This window comes from Myotis daubentonii, chromosome 9 (genome assembly GCF_963259705.1).
Source record: "Myotis daubentonii chromosome 9, mMyoDau2.1, whole genome shotgun sequence".
Taxonomy (NCBI): Eukaryota; Metazoa; Chordata; class Mammalia; order Chiroptera; family Vespertilionidae; genus Myotis; species Myotis daubentonii.
Window position 1 is genome coordinate 75,825,890 of NC_081848.1, and position 16,107 is coordinate 75,841,996.

Consider the following 16,107-nt stretch of genomic DNA (forward strand, 5'->3'; position numbering starts at 1 on the left):
CCCTTCTTTTCTTTCTAGAATGTCTCTTATACCTGTGTGAGCCAGGTGTCAGTCCTCATCTCTCAACTGGGGCTGCCGCCATCTCCAAACACAATGTGTGGTCCTGGGAAGTGTCCTGCACGCCCGTGTGCTCTTAGCTGATTCCCAGGCTGGCAGATGAGGCTCTATTGAGTTGTACAATTGAAACCTGTATGATTTAGGAATGAATGCCATCCAATAAATTCAATAAAAAAGATAAAAGGCTAAAAAGGGGGGGGATTTCTATAGACTCTCATGAAGACAGTTATCTCCTTTTCCGATTGTGAGCCTGGATCTTCTGGGACCCTCTCCAACCTGATGTAAAGCCATAAAGCTGAGCAGAGCTGGGCTGAGAAGCTGGGGAGAGAGAAGCAGATTCCTGATGACAATTTCTGAACTGAATCCAGTCCTGCCCCAAACCAACAGTCCCATACCCTTGGACTTGGTTGCATCAGCCAATACGTCTTCTACCATTTTGCACAATTAAGCTCGTGTGAATTGAATTTTTATCATTTACAACTGGAGGTTCTATTATCATTTCTATTAATTTGATTGTCTGAGGAGTCTGCCTGTTTCCTCACTAACATTTCTGCTGTGGGTCTCACTGGGAGCATTTCCTCTCCTATATACCCGATGGCACCTCTACTGTGGCCAGCTGAAGGTCTTTCCTATGCAGTTTACTCTTTGGATCTATGGCCTTGCCTGAGGATGGCAAGCTACATGGAGAACACAGGTAATAACTTTCAGGTCAGTCATCCCTGTCTTTTTCTCTAAAAGACATTCTGTTGTGTCACTTTATCATCTTACAGAATCGCTAGTCAGAGTCGTTTTTTTTGCCTAGGACCGCTGCATTCAACCCAGCTGTTTAGGGTGTTACTGGGAAAGCCTCTACTCATGTTTACTCCTCCGGGATCTCCTTATTCATTGAAAAAGAGCTATAGTGTCGATTAAAATTAACTTCACAGTCCTCGAATTGCCTGCTTCGAGAGTTTGTCTATTTTTAATTTTTTAAAGGTTGGTGCCATTTCAAAGGTTCTAATATTCCAGGCCAGGAATATGCTTTTCTAAAATGTCCCTAGCTTTGGATTCATGAACACAACATGGAAATGATCCTTTGGATGAGGGCTTGGCAAATAACAACCCATGAGCCAAATCTGACTGGTCATGTATTTTTGTCAAGTTACTGGAACCCTGCCACACCCGTTGTATCGTCTGTGGACGATTCTGTAGCTGCTACAGAGACCATATAGCCACAAAGTCAAAAATATTTATCATTTGGCCCTTTACACAAAAAGTTTACTGATCTCTGCTCTAGATGAGTGCTTCTCAACCATTTCTTCTTTGTGGCACCAATTAAAAATGGCACCCTGAGATCAAGGAATGAACATCTTGACAAACCTTTGGGGCACACCACTCTAGACTACTCGGGATACCGCTGTCTCATAGCCTGATCTTCCTTTTGAGACCCCTGGGCATCAGTACATGATCGAAATCTAGGTTTTGTAGACCTGTGTTTAGTTTCCCATGTGGATTTCAACTTTGGCCAAGACCAAGGCCAAGGTTACTTCTCCCGTTCATGGGTGGCGGTATGGGTGACCTCCTGACTCTATGCCACTGTGCTTGCGGCATCAGTCAACACGTGGTTCTAAAACGAGCCTTGTAAGACCAACAAGGATGTCCCCATCACTGATGGGGCCAATCTGCACCATTTGTGGCTCTAAACCAATTATCCGCATACTGCGCTAGCGCGGCAGTGTACGCCCGCACAGGAGGTCGGGGTCTGCTATTGGTTCTCACAGTTACCTCTCCCTTCCCCCAAAAGCACTGCAGTGGAAGCAGTTCATGCCCATCTTCTTCTTCTTTTTTTAAAAAAATATATTTTATTGATTTGTTACAGAGAGGAAGGGAGAGAGTCAGAAACATCGATGAGAGAAACATCGATCAGCTGCCTCCTGCACATCCCCCACCGGGGATGTGCCCACAACCCAGGTACATGCCCTTGACCGGAATCGAACCTGGGACCTTTCAGTCCGCAGGCCGACGCTCTATCCACTGAGCCAAACCGGTTTTGGCATTGCCCATCTTCTTAAGTGACATCCCGGGGCCCATGATACGAACTGGAATTCATGATTTCACCTCTGCCTTCCAATCACACCAGCTGTGGAATCCTTAAACGCCCATCACATTTTGAGACCCAGCCAACAGACTCTTCCTTTTCCCGCCTTTCCTACGGCATCAATTCAATGCAGAAGTCATGACAGATGGGAGCTGTCCATTTTTTACATCGCCATAGAAGAGCGAGGTGGGTTAAGAAAGGCGAAGAACCATTCACACCAATAGAAAGAATGAAACTGCATGTTTATTTGAAAAGTATAAAATTAAAAAAACAACAACACACAACCCTAGCCAAAAAAAAAAAAAAAAAAAAAGGAGTACAACTGCACACAACCTTTCCAGTTTACATCAACTTTAAACATCACACACTATTAACCACTTAGTTGCATTTTTAAAAATTGTCGATGTCAAATTAGAGGGAGCGGAGTCCGGTGGTAAGCTAGCTATCACAGTGAAAGTATTTTAATGCGAAAATAAAAAAGGACTCATTGATCGCATTTGAGAAAAGAGAGCAGAGATGGTTCTCCAGTTGGCATCGATTTTAGGCAACGTCTAAAAAAATATCCTGATCGGAATGAGTTAAAAAATATCGCGGGCCACTTGTTTTGTTATCCTGAGGGGGGAAAACCCTAAAACCCCTGCAGCTTTGCTGTCCTATTTACATACTTTTAAAAACATTCATTAAAAAAACAACAACCACAAATCTATAATAAAAATGTCCCTGTGGTTTTTTTTTGTTTGTTTTTTAAAAAACATTTAATAAGCTCCCCTTATCTACTAACAGCATTTGTTCCCCTAAAATGCCTGGAAGCAGAATTGTACAGGAGATTAGTTCACTGAAAATTAATTAAAATTAAAATCCTTTGCTCTAAGCCACTTCCCGAGCACCAGGCAGAAGCAGGGGCCCATCAGAGGGAGAAATACAGCCACTCTCACTCGCAGGAGAGGCACCGTTCAGCCCGAGTCCTAACACACGCTGGCCGCCATCCCAAGTCCTTGCTTTATGGGATTACTCGGGAAATAAAGCGTTATTTTAAAAGTAAAAGATGCAAGCAACTGGGTTCCTTTCCTTTCCTTAAAAAAAGAAAAAAAAAACCGCCACGCGGTTAGCTTTTCCGTAACATCCTCTGGATTTGGTTAAGAAAAGAAGTCTGCAGGACAAGGATCATTGGATGCCCCTTCCTCCCCGCCGCAGGCTCCTTGTGAGTGAGCATCAGAGGTGGCCGAAAGCGCCCTGGGCTGCGGAAAGAGGCCCTGAGTGGGTGCGAGCTGCCCAGCCTAGCTCCGCCTGGTTCCAGTTTTATCCCATCAGCATCTTGCCGAGTAAGGCCTAGGCTTCTACCCATTACTTCCCCAGGGGGTGGGCCCTGTGGCTGGCGGGGCACAGAGCGAGAGGACAGCTAGCAGGAACGCAGAGACCGGGACGGAGGGAGAAAGGCAGTCCCTCGTCCAGCATCCTTCGAGGACTCCATAAATGACAATTCCAAGCGCCGCAGTGCACCAGCGCCTGGCACACGGGCCCGTCTGGAGTGACTTGTATCGGGGGATCAGCGGGACACGGGCCTGAACCCCGTCTGCATCTTTCTTTGGACCTCACTAAAGAAAACACAACAACAAAAAAGACAGCTGTCCTATACACATATAAATAGTCCCTTAACTAGAAGGGAAAAAAAAACCCAAACACACTGTTTCAAATGCATTTCTAAAAGATTAAAAAAAAAAAAAAAGTCCGAATGGCAAATCTCGACTCCAAATTGTCCACTGTCCGTGTCTCTCAGGGGAGAAACGATGGGATGTTTGAAGGGGCCCAACTCTAACTGTAACCCTGACCCTACCTACATCGGTCAGGGCCTGGGGGTGGGGAGGGTGTGCAGCGCAGGGAGCTGGGAGCTGGGGGTGGGGGGAGGTACTGAATACGGTTCTCACACGGGTTAGAAACCGCAGGGTCAAGTCCAAATACACAGGTAAGGTGACTGCTGAGTGTTAAGGGAACTTGGGGGGCTAGTGTCGAAGCTGCAGGAAGGGCGGCTGGCTGAGTGTGGTTCACAGGCACCGAGGGTCACTCCAGTGGGGGGCACATCGCCGGGCCGTAGGCAGGTCACAGCTGGGAGGCTGCCGATCCCGGAGCCAGGGAAGGGGCCGTGGACACAGCAGGCCTCGCTCTCGCAGCCTGCCTCTCGGGAGCTGAGAACCCGGGAAACTCCTGCCTGTTCTGGGACGAGGCTGATGATACATGCGGCCAGACAAGCTCTCCAAACGGGGATTCTCAGGCAAAATGTTAAAGCCAGAATCTCTCCAGAGAGGGCAGGTTCAGGGTCATTCACAACCTCTAGGTGACACGGCCGATTACCGAAGGGCGTACCTCGTGTCCAACGTGTTCTCTGGCCGCTGCCTCCGCTGAACGGAGGGGAATGCGTAGGACAGTGCGAGGCTGGGTGCTCGCCTGGCCTCCCTGCAGGGCGGCCATCCCATGGCGGCCTCCTGGTGGGGGGCCCTGGGGCTGGCGGGGCACAGAGAGAGAGGACAGCTAGCAGGAACACACAGACCCTAACCGAGGGAGAAAGGCACCGGACCCCCAAACAGCTATCAGACGGCAGCCCACAGCGCATGTGGCCGGGTGCCTGCCCTTCTGCACGTCCGACACGTCACAGAAACTGCTCTCTCAGACGCTCCCTAAACGCGTGTGATCCTGTCCCCTCCTCAGCCAGATGACAGCGGTAACAGAAGAATGACGTGGAGAGTGACTGTGACCCTGGGCCGAATGGAAGAATCACCTCCCAGGACAGACGTCCACACACATCGTGCCAATGGAGGGGCCAGGAAAACGACAGGCCACCCACCAGAGGACCTCCTTGAACTCTGGGGCAGGAGGGGGATGGAGAGACAGCTGACACCCCAGATCAGTCCCCGAGGCACCCCGACTCCCCCTGAGGGCAGGTTGTTAGGATGGTAACAAGTCAGAGCGGATGAACCCATGTGGACTTTGGAATAGCTGGATTTTATACTTCTTCGGTGCCCTGGCTGGGCACAGAGTCCCTGGGCTCGGTGGTGCCCTCCGGAGGGTCGGGCTGCCCCGGGCTGGAGGCCGTGTCTTCCACGCTCAGGAGGCTGCTGGCTGCCCGGGAGCTGGCGCTGTCGGCACTCCCCGACCGGGAGCGGTAAGGTGGCAGGTCGGCCTGGTTCAGTGACTCGGTGTCGGAAGAGTAGGGTGGCGGAGGGAGGTCATACCACGCGGGTCTGCAGTGGAGAAGGCAGGGTGGGGCGGGGGAGGTGAAAGAGAAGCATTAGGAGGAGCCAGGGCAAGGCTGACTTCTGCCCGTTTCTGAGCGGATGCTGATGTGAGGGAGGAGGCTGGCCCTCCAAGCAGAGAGGCCGTCCAAGTGGGTGTGTAATAAGACGGAATGGAGCAGGTCAGTGCGCTCCGGCTGGCTTGTGCCAACTGGGCTGGGCCTGACCACACTCTCTGGTGGAGCCAGAGCGAGGATGCCAAGTGATTTGGCAGAGTGGCTTTGCTCCATCAGCGGGGGTCCCGTGGCCAAGCCGCTGACCTGGTGTTTGATGGAGCCTCTGGTGAGCCTCAGAATTCGGGTTCTTACTGAAGCCCACCTGTGCGGACTTGGGTAAGTGAGAGGACATCTCCCAACACCTCCTTCTCTGTAGAAGGGACAATAACGGCATCTTGCTCCCAGAGAAATAAGAGGAAAGACACTTGGCTTTCCAGCTCTCACTTACTGAGAGCTCACTGTGAGTGGGGCCCACGCCATGTACCTCACGCTCATTCCTTTAGTAAGGATCACAAGAATGAAGGGGTAGGTGTTACTTTATGCCCCAGTCCTAGGGAGGAAACTGAGGCGGGGGCACTGAATGGCTTGCAGGGGATCACCAATAACTTGTAAGCGCAGGGCTGGGATCTGGGCCCAGGCGCTGTCTCCGTTTCCGTGACGCTAACCTTACTCTACACGGGAAGGTCGGATGCAGGGGCTATGGGGGTGGGTGACATCCTGAACACTTACGCTTACTTTCCAAGAAATCCGTGAGTACCGCCCCCTGCAGCTACCTTTTATGAGGAGGGAAAAATAGATTAAATAATACAAGAGCTGCCAGTGAAGAGGACCCCATCACCCCAGGAACAGGGGGTGCAAAATGTTCATGCCACACGGCGCGTGTGGACTCAGAGAAAGGGGGACGCCGAGCAGAGCTCGGCAGGGGGGCACGGCAACCTCAGAACCGCAGGGACCCCGGGACTTCCAGAACGGCAGTTGGGGACACCCTGGAGGTCCCCAAAGGAGGGAGGCAGGCCGGGCAGGCAGGACTCACCCACGTCAACCCCAGAGCTCTGCTTTCTGACCTCAATACTGACTCCATCAGGAACAAGGGTTCCACTGCTTAACACAGCTGGAGGGTGCTGTTCCACCCCTTTTACTCTACACACACAGCCCAGCCAAGTCAAGGGACTTAGTAATTCACTCCCTCCTTTATTCATTCATCCATCCCAGAAGGATTAACCAAGCCTCTGACAGGCACTGTTCTGTGGTAGCAGCGGAGGCCCCAGAACGTGAAAGCCGGCCAGCGGCCTGAAGGTGTCAGTGTGGCATTCCCGAGTCGGCCAGGATCCTAACAGTATGTCCTTCACAAGTGTCTGAAGTCCAAGAGCCTCAGCTTCCTCCCTTGTGAAATCGAGGTGGACACAGAGCCATTCCCAGCGAGTCCCTGAGAGGATTAACTGAGATGACACATGCGAACTGTCGGGCAAGGACTCAGTAGATGTCAGACGCTGCTGTGCCTACAGCACCCAAACACAGGCTCTTGGCAAGACCAGGAACCCAGGCTGCCACCATTCTGCTCCCCCATCGGATGAGCTCCTGGCTCCCCGCCCCCCCCCCCACCTCCTCCAGCCAGCACGCACCTCTGGTCCAGCAGGGCCTCCGAGTAGGAGGGCGGGGAGCCCACTTCCGAGGCGTTCTGCTCGGCCTGGCTGGCCACGTACTGGATGCCGTTGTTGACGTTGTAGGTGACGTTGCAGTGGTGCGGGTGGTCCAGCACCACGAGGCGGGACAGCAGCACGGGGTGCTGCAGCCGGTGCACCGGCAGCGTCATGAGGTTGTTTCGCTTGCGCTGGTGGTGCAGGACCAGCGCCAGCAGGGCCACCACCAGCACGAAGATGACGGAGCTGCCGATGATGGCGTAGGTGATGCTGGGGTAGTACACCAGCTGGTTCTCCGACGTCACAAACACCTGCCCGCTGCCCGGTTCTGAGAAAGCAGAGAAAGCACGGAGGGGAGAGAAAAGGAGGAGGTTACCGATTCAGCTCACCCCCCGTGTTGCAGTCGGTCCCAGGACCTGCGTGCAAATGTTTGTAGCAGCACAACTGACAATAGCCGTGAAGTGGAAACCGCCGACATGTCTATCGACCGGCGAATGGATAAACAGAATGTGGTATGGCCACACAATGGAATGTTACTCAGCCAGAAAAAGGAATGAAGTACCGACACATGTTACAACATGGATGAACCTCAAAAACATTATGCAAAGGAAAATAAGCCAAACACAAGACCACATGTTGTATAATTCCATTTACATGAAATATCCAGGAAAGGCAAATTTATAGACAGAAAGTAGAATGGTTGCCTGGGGAGGCCGGGGGTGGGGGGGTACCAGAGATTAACTGGTAATGGGTATAAGGGAAATGTTGAATATGATGATGGCTGTACAAATCGGTAAATTTACTAAAACTCATTTAAGGACACACTTAAAATGGGAAAATTTTCTGTTATGTAAGTTATACCTCAATAAAGTTGCTTAAAAAAAAAAAAATCAGCGCCAGGAACTACAATATCCAGGGAACAGGAGTATAGTTCCTGCGGCAGAAATCAGTTTTTCCATGGAAATGTATTTATTTATTACTATTTTTTAAAATATAATTTTACTGATTTCTGAGAGGGAGAAAGAGATAGAAACATCAATGATGAGAGAGAATCATCGATCAGTTACTTGCTGCACACTGGGGACTGAGCCCACAACCCGGGCATGTGTCCTGACTGGGAATTGAACCGTGACCTTCTGGTTCATAGGTCAACGCTCAACCACTGAGCCACGCCGGCTGGGCTTTCTGGAATACTTTCCATCCCCATATCTCCAACTCTCAGTCTGTTCTCGCGGGCACTGCCTTTGGTACAGCATCTATTGTTCTTTGTGCACCTGCTTGCAATGAATACCACGCCAGGTCCCGCGTACACTTTCTTAGGACATGTATGCACTTAAAACGTTTGCTTTTTGGTCCTGAGTAAGGATCTTCTCATCATCAAACTCCCTATGACACTAGCAGCACCACTGCTTCCACTGCTGCTGCTTGTGACCCATAACTGCGTTCTCCTGACAAAGTGAAAAGGGAAGAGAACATAAGCAGGACAAGCAGAGGCCAACATTGCTCTCTTCAGACCCACCAGGTCCCCCAGGAAACGGGTGCAAAATTCTGGGAAATTGTAATATAACGTACACGTAACATAACAAGGAACACTGGTGGGATGTCTGGGTTCTTCCGTGTGCAGAACGCTTACTTTATGCCAGGCCCCATGCCAAGCTTTCAAGAGAGAGAGGCAGCACAGCACAGGCCAACATCATGGCAGACTAGGTCCCAATCCCAGCCCCTCAGCTTACTGGCTGTGTGCCCCTGTGGAAAGAGGTCAACCTCTCTGTGCAGCACTGCCCCTTCTGTACAAGGGGGAGAGTGACAGTCCCCAGCTCACTGGGCTGTGGTGAGCATGAAATGAATGAAGAGCCACAACTACCCACGGCTGCGGCCCAGTTGGAAGAATCATCTAAACAGTCCAGGTGAGCAAACCTGGTGACCACACCCTGTGCTCTTCCCACCCGGGAAGCGGTGAGGAGGTGTCGATGGGCCCGCAGGGGCCAAAATGTAGATGACAAGTAGCAGCAGCAGCAGCGACCCCTACCCCTGCTTCGCGGGATGGTGTCCTGGCGCTGGGCTACACTTTACTACATCCCTCATCACTCAAGGTGTGCCTGTTCTGTTCACCACTGTATCCCCACTGTGTGCCTGGCACATAGTAGGTACTCAATAAATACACACAACTTAATGGAAAAAAAAATCTGTGTCTTCACATACGCTGGTAAGGCAGGTGCTTTTATTGTTTTACTAGAGGCCCGATGCACAAAATTGATGCAAGAATAGGCCTTTGTTCCCCAGCTGCTGGCACCAGTTCCCTCTGGCACCCGGAATCTGGGTTTCCCTCTGGCACCCGGGACCTGGGCTTCCTTCTGGCTGCCAGCAGGCACCTAGGACCTGGGCTTTCCTACAGCCCCAGCTTCGTCCAGAAGGACGTCCGGTCTAATTAGCATACTGTGCTTTTATTATTATAGACGATTCCTACTTTTCAGCTGAGGAAATCGACACAGAGAGGTGATTAACTTGTCTAACGTCACACAAAGAATAGAGGGGTCAGCATCAGAACCCAGATATTCCTCCTTCAAAAATCCACATGCTGTGAAACACATCGTCTTCCATCCTCATCTCAATATTTCCAGATTCCCCCAAATAATCCTACTCTGACACAGATCTTCCTCCGTAAGCTCTGGGCTTTGTGTTAATTTTCTTTCCAGCTACTCTCAAACATGAATGGAAGCTACCAAGTTCCCGTGGGTCATTGTTTCAATGATCAACTGTACAGACAGAAGCAAATAAAGCCCCAGACGAAAGGCAGAAGCATGCCCCAGACAGTTACAGGATGGCGGCCACGCTGGGAGCCTCTGGAGACCATCAGCTGTCACTGATGGCGTCCTGTCTGTTCTCAGCTAGGTCCTCAGACGCCGGATGGGGGCTGTGTGTGTGTGTGTGAGAACTCAGACGTAAAATAAAACGGCCTCTTCACTTTGTTGTCTGCAGCACAGAGCGGAGGGGTTGCATCCAGGGCCGTCGCTTCTGGCTGTTCTCAAGCACGTGGCTGGACTTTTATGAGCCTCAGATGCCTTATCTTTAAAACGGGGTGGCTCTGTGTAAGCAACAGTAGCATCTCCTTCCGTTACCGCGAGGATAAAGTACACCGCGCTGTACCCACAGAGAGCAGAGCCAAGTGCCAGGGAGGTCTGCACTCAATTAACGCTGGTTCTCTTTTCTTTTTAAATATTTTTTCAATTGATTTCAGAGAGGAAGGGAGAGAGAGAGAGATAGAAACATCAATGATGACAGGGAATCACTGATTGGCTGCCTCTTGCGCGCCCCCTACTGGGGATCGAGCCTGCAACCTGGACATGTGCCCTGACTGGGAATCAAACCGTGACCTCCTGGTTCATAGGTTGATGCTCAACCACTGAGCCACGCTGGCCAGGCCTTTTATCTTTTTTATTGTGGAAAAAAAGAGACATATCTATCACATAAAATGTACCATGTAACCATTTTTAACTGTACAGTTCAGTGGCCTTACGTACATTCACACTGTGGTGCGCACATCACCACCACCCCCCTGCCCCCCCCTCCAGACGTCTCATCATCCCAAACGAGCCCATGCTAACTCTCAGGGTCCACAAGCCTCCATCATCCTCATCCGCTTCTCCGGACCAGACACGGAGGCTGGAAGGGGCTGCCTTTGGGGGTAAAGTGGAGGTCAGCATAAGGAGGGAGTAATTTCCTATCCAGGGACATATGTTTCTTAAAAAAGAGGAAAGGGGCTGGATTTTCACACGGAAAACAAATGGGTCCAGATTTGAAACAGTGACTTCTGTGTGACCACATGTGGTTTTAAGAACGAGAGAGAGAAAGAGAGAGAGAGAGAGAGAGATCCTTCAAACGAACGGAATGCAGAACGCTGTGGATCTTAAGGGTCTCACTGACGTCTCCCAAAGCAGGCCCTCGCAGACCTGCCCGCAGCGGCAGGCGAGAGGCGGCAATCCCACTGGCTGGAGAAACGCTGAGGCTGCGAACGCGGTGGTGCCTGGTCTCCTTTGCTCTGTGTGTAAATGTCAGCTTGTATTAGTTCACTGACTAGACTCACTTTTCTTAAGAGCTCAATGAGCCTGTGGGCTAAATGATTAACATGAGAGCCGCCTGGGACCCGCGTGCCCAGCCCACAACCCGTGGGTAACGGGGCTTCCATTTACTCTGCTGTCCCCCAAGCCGGTGCCCTGGCGCTCCACTGTCAAACGGCCTGCACTCCTGTCCTGTTTCGGCCAGGCCTGCTGCGCTCCTTCCGGCCATCTGGGTCCCTGACCCAGGACCACTGCGCTCTCGGAGCTGCCGCTGGCTCCCGCGGCCGCCTGGTGAGCCGGTGGGTCCCGCACAGCCAGGGCGCTCATCCCTCGGACCAGCACAGACTCATGCAGTTTTCACAGCAGCTTTCTAGCAGCCAACCCCGCGGGAACTTGCAGACTTGACCCGGCTCTGGCCCCGCCTACAACCTTTCCAGAACTTTCTACCTCAAGGGTGAGGGACCAGCTCCACATGATGCTCAGCTCGTCCCACTTGGTTCCCTTCATCTCTGCCTCCCTCTCCCCCTGCCCTGTGCTGGCCTCCTGGGTCAGAAATAGGGACTCAGGTTCCTTCCACACACACAACTTCCCTCCCGGTGCCTCTGGCCGGTAAAACAGGGGCCCCACAGCTTCTGTGTATAAAGACTTGAATGAAGGGGCCGTGGAGAGCTTTCCCGCCTCAGACCTGGTCGGGAAGATGTGGCGTCTAGAATCGGACGAGGCCCGACAGGAGCTGAGCCCTTTGGGGGAGGCACGTGGCCACTGCCGAACTGTGGCCTCGCAGACAGGAAGCTGGGGGGACAAATACTCTGACCGTTCTCCCTGTCTGCCCTCCAGCCTCCTGCTGCTGCTCCTACTGACCAGAGCCACCGGGAGCCAGACGGTAGGAGGCCCCGCGGAGAGCCGATGGAGTTCCTGCAGGGAGGAGACTGGCTGCAGATGGCGGGTCCAGAGCATCCCTGCTCCCTGCCTCGACCTTCACGGGGCCCGGCCCCTCAGCGGGGCCAGTCCTACCTCCTCCCAGCCTTCGCGCAGATGCTACCACCCTCCTGAAGCCGTCCACTGTCCCTCTGCGGCAATGGGAAGGCTCCTCTCTGTGCTCCCCGCACACGCTGCCCCTCCCCCTGCCTCACCCCTAACAGCATCTCACCTGGTGCCACGTCTGACAACATGCTGGAGGCAAGGTGGCTTAGGAGGTGGCTCCCGTGGTACAGGGGCAACGGGTTGTCCCTCCGGCCCAAGGCTGACCAGCCCTGCACGCCGCGCTCAGGACCCCACACGGGAAGCCCTTCCTTCCATCGGGCACTCGTGCCCACTGCACCCCGATGTGGGAATAAACAAAACCAACCAGAGGAGCAAAGCAACGGTTGACCGCTTCAGAGCCTGTGTCGCAAGGGAGTCGCTGCCGTCACTTGTGTCTGGGAGAGACTCAAAGGCAGGCCCAGGAGCAGTGGGAAGAGGGTGGTGTCAGGGTGTCCTGCCCGGGGCTGCCTGCAGGGGGAGCCAGAGGAGGCTAAGCGGGGGCCTATGTGATGGGTTAAGGCAGTGGTCGGCAAATCGCGGCTCATGAGCCACATGCGGCTCTTTGGCCCCTTGATTGTGGCTCTTCCACAAAATACTTGCTCTTCCACAAAATACCAATTTCTGCGCATGGGCCACGAAGTTTCAATCGCACTGTACGTGCGCGCCCGTACGTGGTATTTTGTGGGAGAGCCACACTCAAGGGACCAAAGAGCCGCATGTGGCTTGCGAGCCGCGGTTTGCCGACCACGGGTTAGGGGAGCATAGTTAGCTTTCTCTGCTTGGTGCTCAGCTGGAAATGGGGGTGAACACTAGGGAAGCTGCCAGGGATTAATCCAGCCGCGGCTATTTTGGGCCCATGGTTAAGGGGTGAGCGTTTGGCTCCCAGGCTGGCTGCTGTAGGTGGAGTGTTCTGTTCCTACACACTGGCCAGTGTCCGTCTGTACACGGTGTCTCTCACTGACCATCCCACCCACGTCCCCAGGTGTGGCCCAGACCCTCCTCCTGCTCCAGCCCCTGTGACACCCTTGGGCAAGTCTAATGCTCAGCTTCCTCATCGACAAAGTAAGGGCAATACACACCACCTTGCAGAGTCGCTGTGAGGCTCAGAGCTGATGCAGGCGGCGTCCCTGTCAGGGAGTGGTGGGTCGGCAGAAGCGGCACGAACAATTCTGGGCCTGTATGTGCACATGGGAAAGACGCAAGTAGGGCGAGGACAAGTCTATCCATTCACGAAGAGGCAGCGTGCACGGTGGTTAGCCTGTGCTTGGAGTCTGACTGTCTGAGAGCACATTCTTTTATCCACTTAACCAAGTCCCGATCACGGATCGTGCCCTGAGCTCAGTGCTGGGGATTCTGGAACCAAAACAGAAGGTCACGCGTGGGAGAGGCCCTGGGCCCGCTTCTCCCCAGCGTGCCCCCTGGGTTACCCGCAGCCGCCTGCAGCCAGTCACGGGAGCGCCCTGGCCAATGTAAACCAAGGGCACCCCACACCCACCCTGTGGGGCTGCAGCGCCTTTGGGGATCCCGTTCCAAGCTCATCTCCTGTCCCAATTTAGATGCAGATTGAAAACGTTTAATTTAAAGGGCAGACCAACACATGACTGAATCAAAAGAGAACCATGAAATCCCCACTGATCCATTTCCATGGCAACTCAAGTTTCTAAAATTAACCGAAGGGAGGGTGATGGGAAAATCCACGAGGCCAGGCCGCCCAGCGTCGGCCGGACCACAGCAAGAGCCATCCTAGCCTGAACCCGAGGGAACCAGAGAGGACCCACCTACCAGTAGGGAACTGAGGCTCCAGGACCACCCAGAAGCTGGAGACAAGCACCACACAATGAAATTCCAAGTGAGAGAGATGAGTAAGAGATGAGAACGCTCTGGGGCTGAAGATGGAGGGAGGCAGACACCTCCCTGGGAATTCTCAGTTGCCCTTATTAGAAAAGACCAAGGGGTTCTGGTCCTTCCCACCCTTCCCCATGCCCGCCCTTGGGTCAAGGAGGCAAGAAAGCATCCCTGAAAGACCCTGCATTTTCTTTTAAAAAATATTTTTATTGATTTCAGAGAGGAAGGGAGAGGGAAAGAGAGATAGAGACATCAATGATGAGAGAGAACCATTGATCGGCTGCCTCCTGCACGCCCCACACTGGGGATCGAGCTCGCAACCTGGGCATGTGCCCGGACCGGGAATCCAACCGTGACCTCCTGCTTCATGGTCAATGCTCAACCACTGAGCCACACGGGCCAGGTGACCCTGCATTTTCAAGTGCTACCGAGACAGCTGCTACCCGGGGCCCCTAATGGACAGCGAGGAGGTGAGCATGTTGGTGTGGAGGAGGCCCCTGCGATCCCAGCGCCCTCTGAGGCTGCGGAGACCTGCTGTGCCCTCAGAGCTGGAGCTCGGCCTCTGACCCCCTCAGAGGAGGAAAGTTGCCAATGACAAGCCAGGGAGTGGGTGGTGAATGGCCTCCTGGCTAAGAAACAGGCCCAGGCGGTTACAGAACTGGCTGGAGGATAAGAGACGGAATTGGCTATCTAAGGTAGAAAAGGGCATTATTAATTAGGGATTCAGACAGCCTGCAAAACTCAGTGATGAGGGAGATTGGGAGCTGGGGCCCCGGTGGCCTTTTCAGAACTCTGCTGGGTTGTGTGATGGCCTAAAAAAGGTCAATGGGAGAGTGCAGGAGGGGGAGCGAAGTTCTCTGCTGCCATTTCTTCTGCGGACACAGAACGCCACAGCCAAAGAGCGCAGGCGGGGAGGGGGTGCACCTCGGGAATGAGCTCAAGCACTGGGGCCAATACTCTATTCATTCCGGCCATCGACGTAGGGGTCTCCACGCACCTCTTTCCCGAGCACACAGTGCTCACCGACCCAGGCTCCTGCACATGACATTCTGGACTGTTCCTGCCGGCAACGGATAAAATGGAGACACGTGCCTCCTGGAATTTGCTGAATAAGGAGGGCTGGACAGATTGCTATTTCTATTGCTTACTGTGCCTATTTACCTGTAGTGTGTGGTGGAAACGGCAAAATTAAATGCTTAGCAGACATTCTTTGAACTCGAGGGTCAGTTGGTTTCTGGCCCAGTAATAAGGCTTGGCGAGTTATAATGCAGTGGCTTATTGGGCCTGCAGTGTCAGCAGCGGCGCAAACGCTGCTAACTCAAGGGGGATGCTGGGAGCTGCGATGCTTCCTGAATCTGTGAGTGCCGTATACTCATACACAACAGCACTGCAGGGTGAAGCTGACCCTAAGAACCGGGGAGGGGAGAAGACTCCCCCAGGCGTACCACTGTCACTGCAAATACAGTTTCATTTGTGGGGCTGAGAAAGCATCAATTACGACCCCACAGGCACCCAGCCACCCTGGGGGATGGGAAATCCCAGCAGCACCCCCGTCCCTGCCTTTCTTTTCCATTCACGTCCAACCCTTTCCCATTCACAGCCAACTCATGTCCAGGGGCGGGGCCTGCTAATTCTGCTTTCAATTCTTGGGACAAGTTACCATCATTTGCTACAGAGATGACCACAGGCACTTCCTAGCTGCTCTCCCAATTTCCAATCTTGCCCCCCCTCCAACCCATTTTCCGCACGACATCCAGGAAACTCTTTGAGGAGGTAAATATGATGACTGCTCATTGTACTATAACCCAACCTCCTAACAAAGGCCTAGAGCAATGATGGCGAACCTTTTGAGCTCAGCGTGTCAGCATTTTGAAAAACCCTAACTTAACTCTGGTGCCGTGTCACGTATAGAAATTTTTTGATATTTGCAACCATAGTAAAACAAAGACTTATATATTTTTTCTTTTATTTATTTTTTATTGCTTAAAGTATTACAAAGGGTATTACATATGTGTCCATTCCCCCCCTCCCCCGCCCTAGACAGTCCCCTAGCCTCCCCTATCCCCCAGTGTCCTATGTCCATTGGTTATGCTTATATGCATGCATACACAAAGACTTATATTT

General features: G+C 52.8%; 1 protein-coding gene across 2 annotated transcripts in view; it reads right to left on the minus strand.

Moving 5' to 3' along the window:
- Positions 1-2,357: 2,357 nt before the first annotated feature.
- The window catches only part of LDLRAD3 (low density lipoprotein receptor class A domain containing 3), a 191,707-nt gene continuing 177,957 nt past the window's right edge, over positions 2,358-16,107 (minus strand). For both annotated transcript variants that reach the window (XM_059709650.1, XM_059709649.1), the window contains exons 5-6: positions 7,040-7,385; positions 2,358-5,370 (exon numbers count right to left, since the gene is read on the minus strand). In XM_059709650.1, the coding sequence (XP_059565633.1) occupies positions 5,133-5,370; positions 7,040-7,385 (584 nt within the window). In that variant the 3' untranslated portion in view covers positions 2,358-5,132. The remainder of the gene's footprint in view (positions 5,371-7,039; positions 7,386-16,107) is intronic.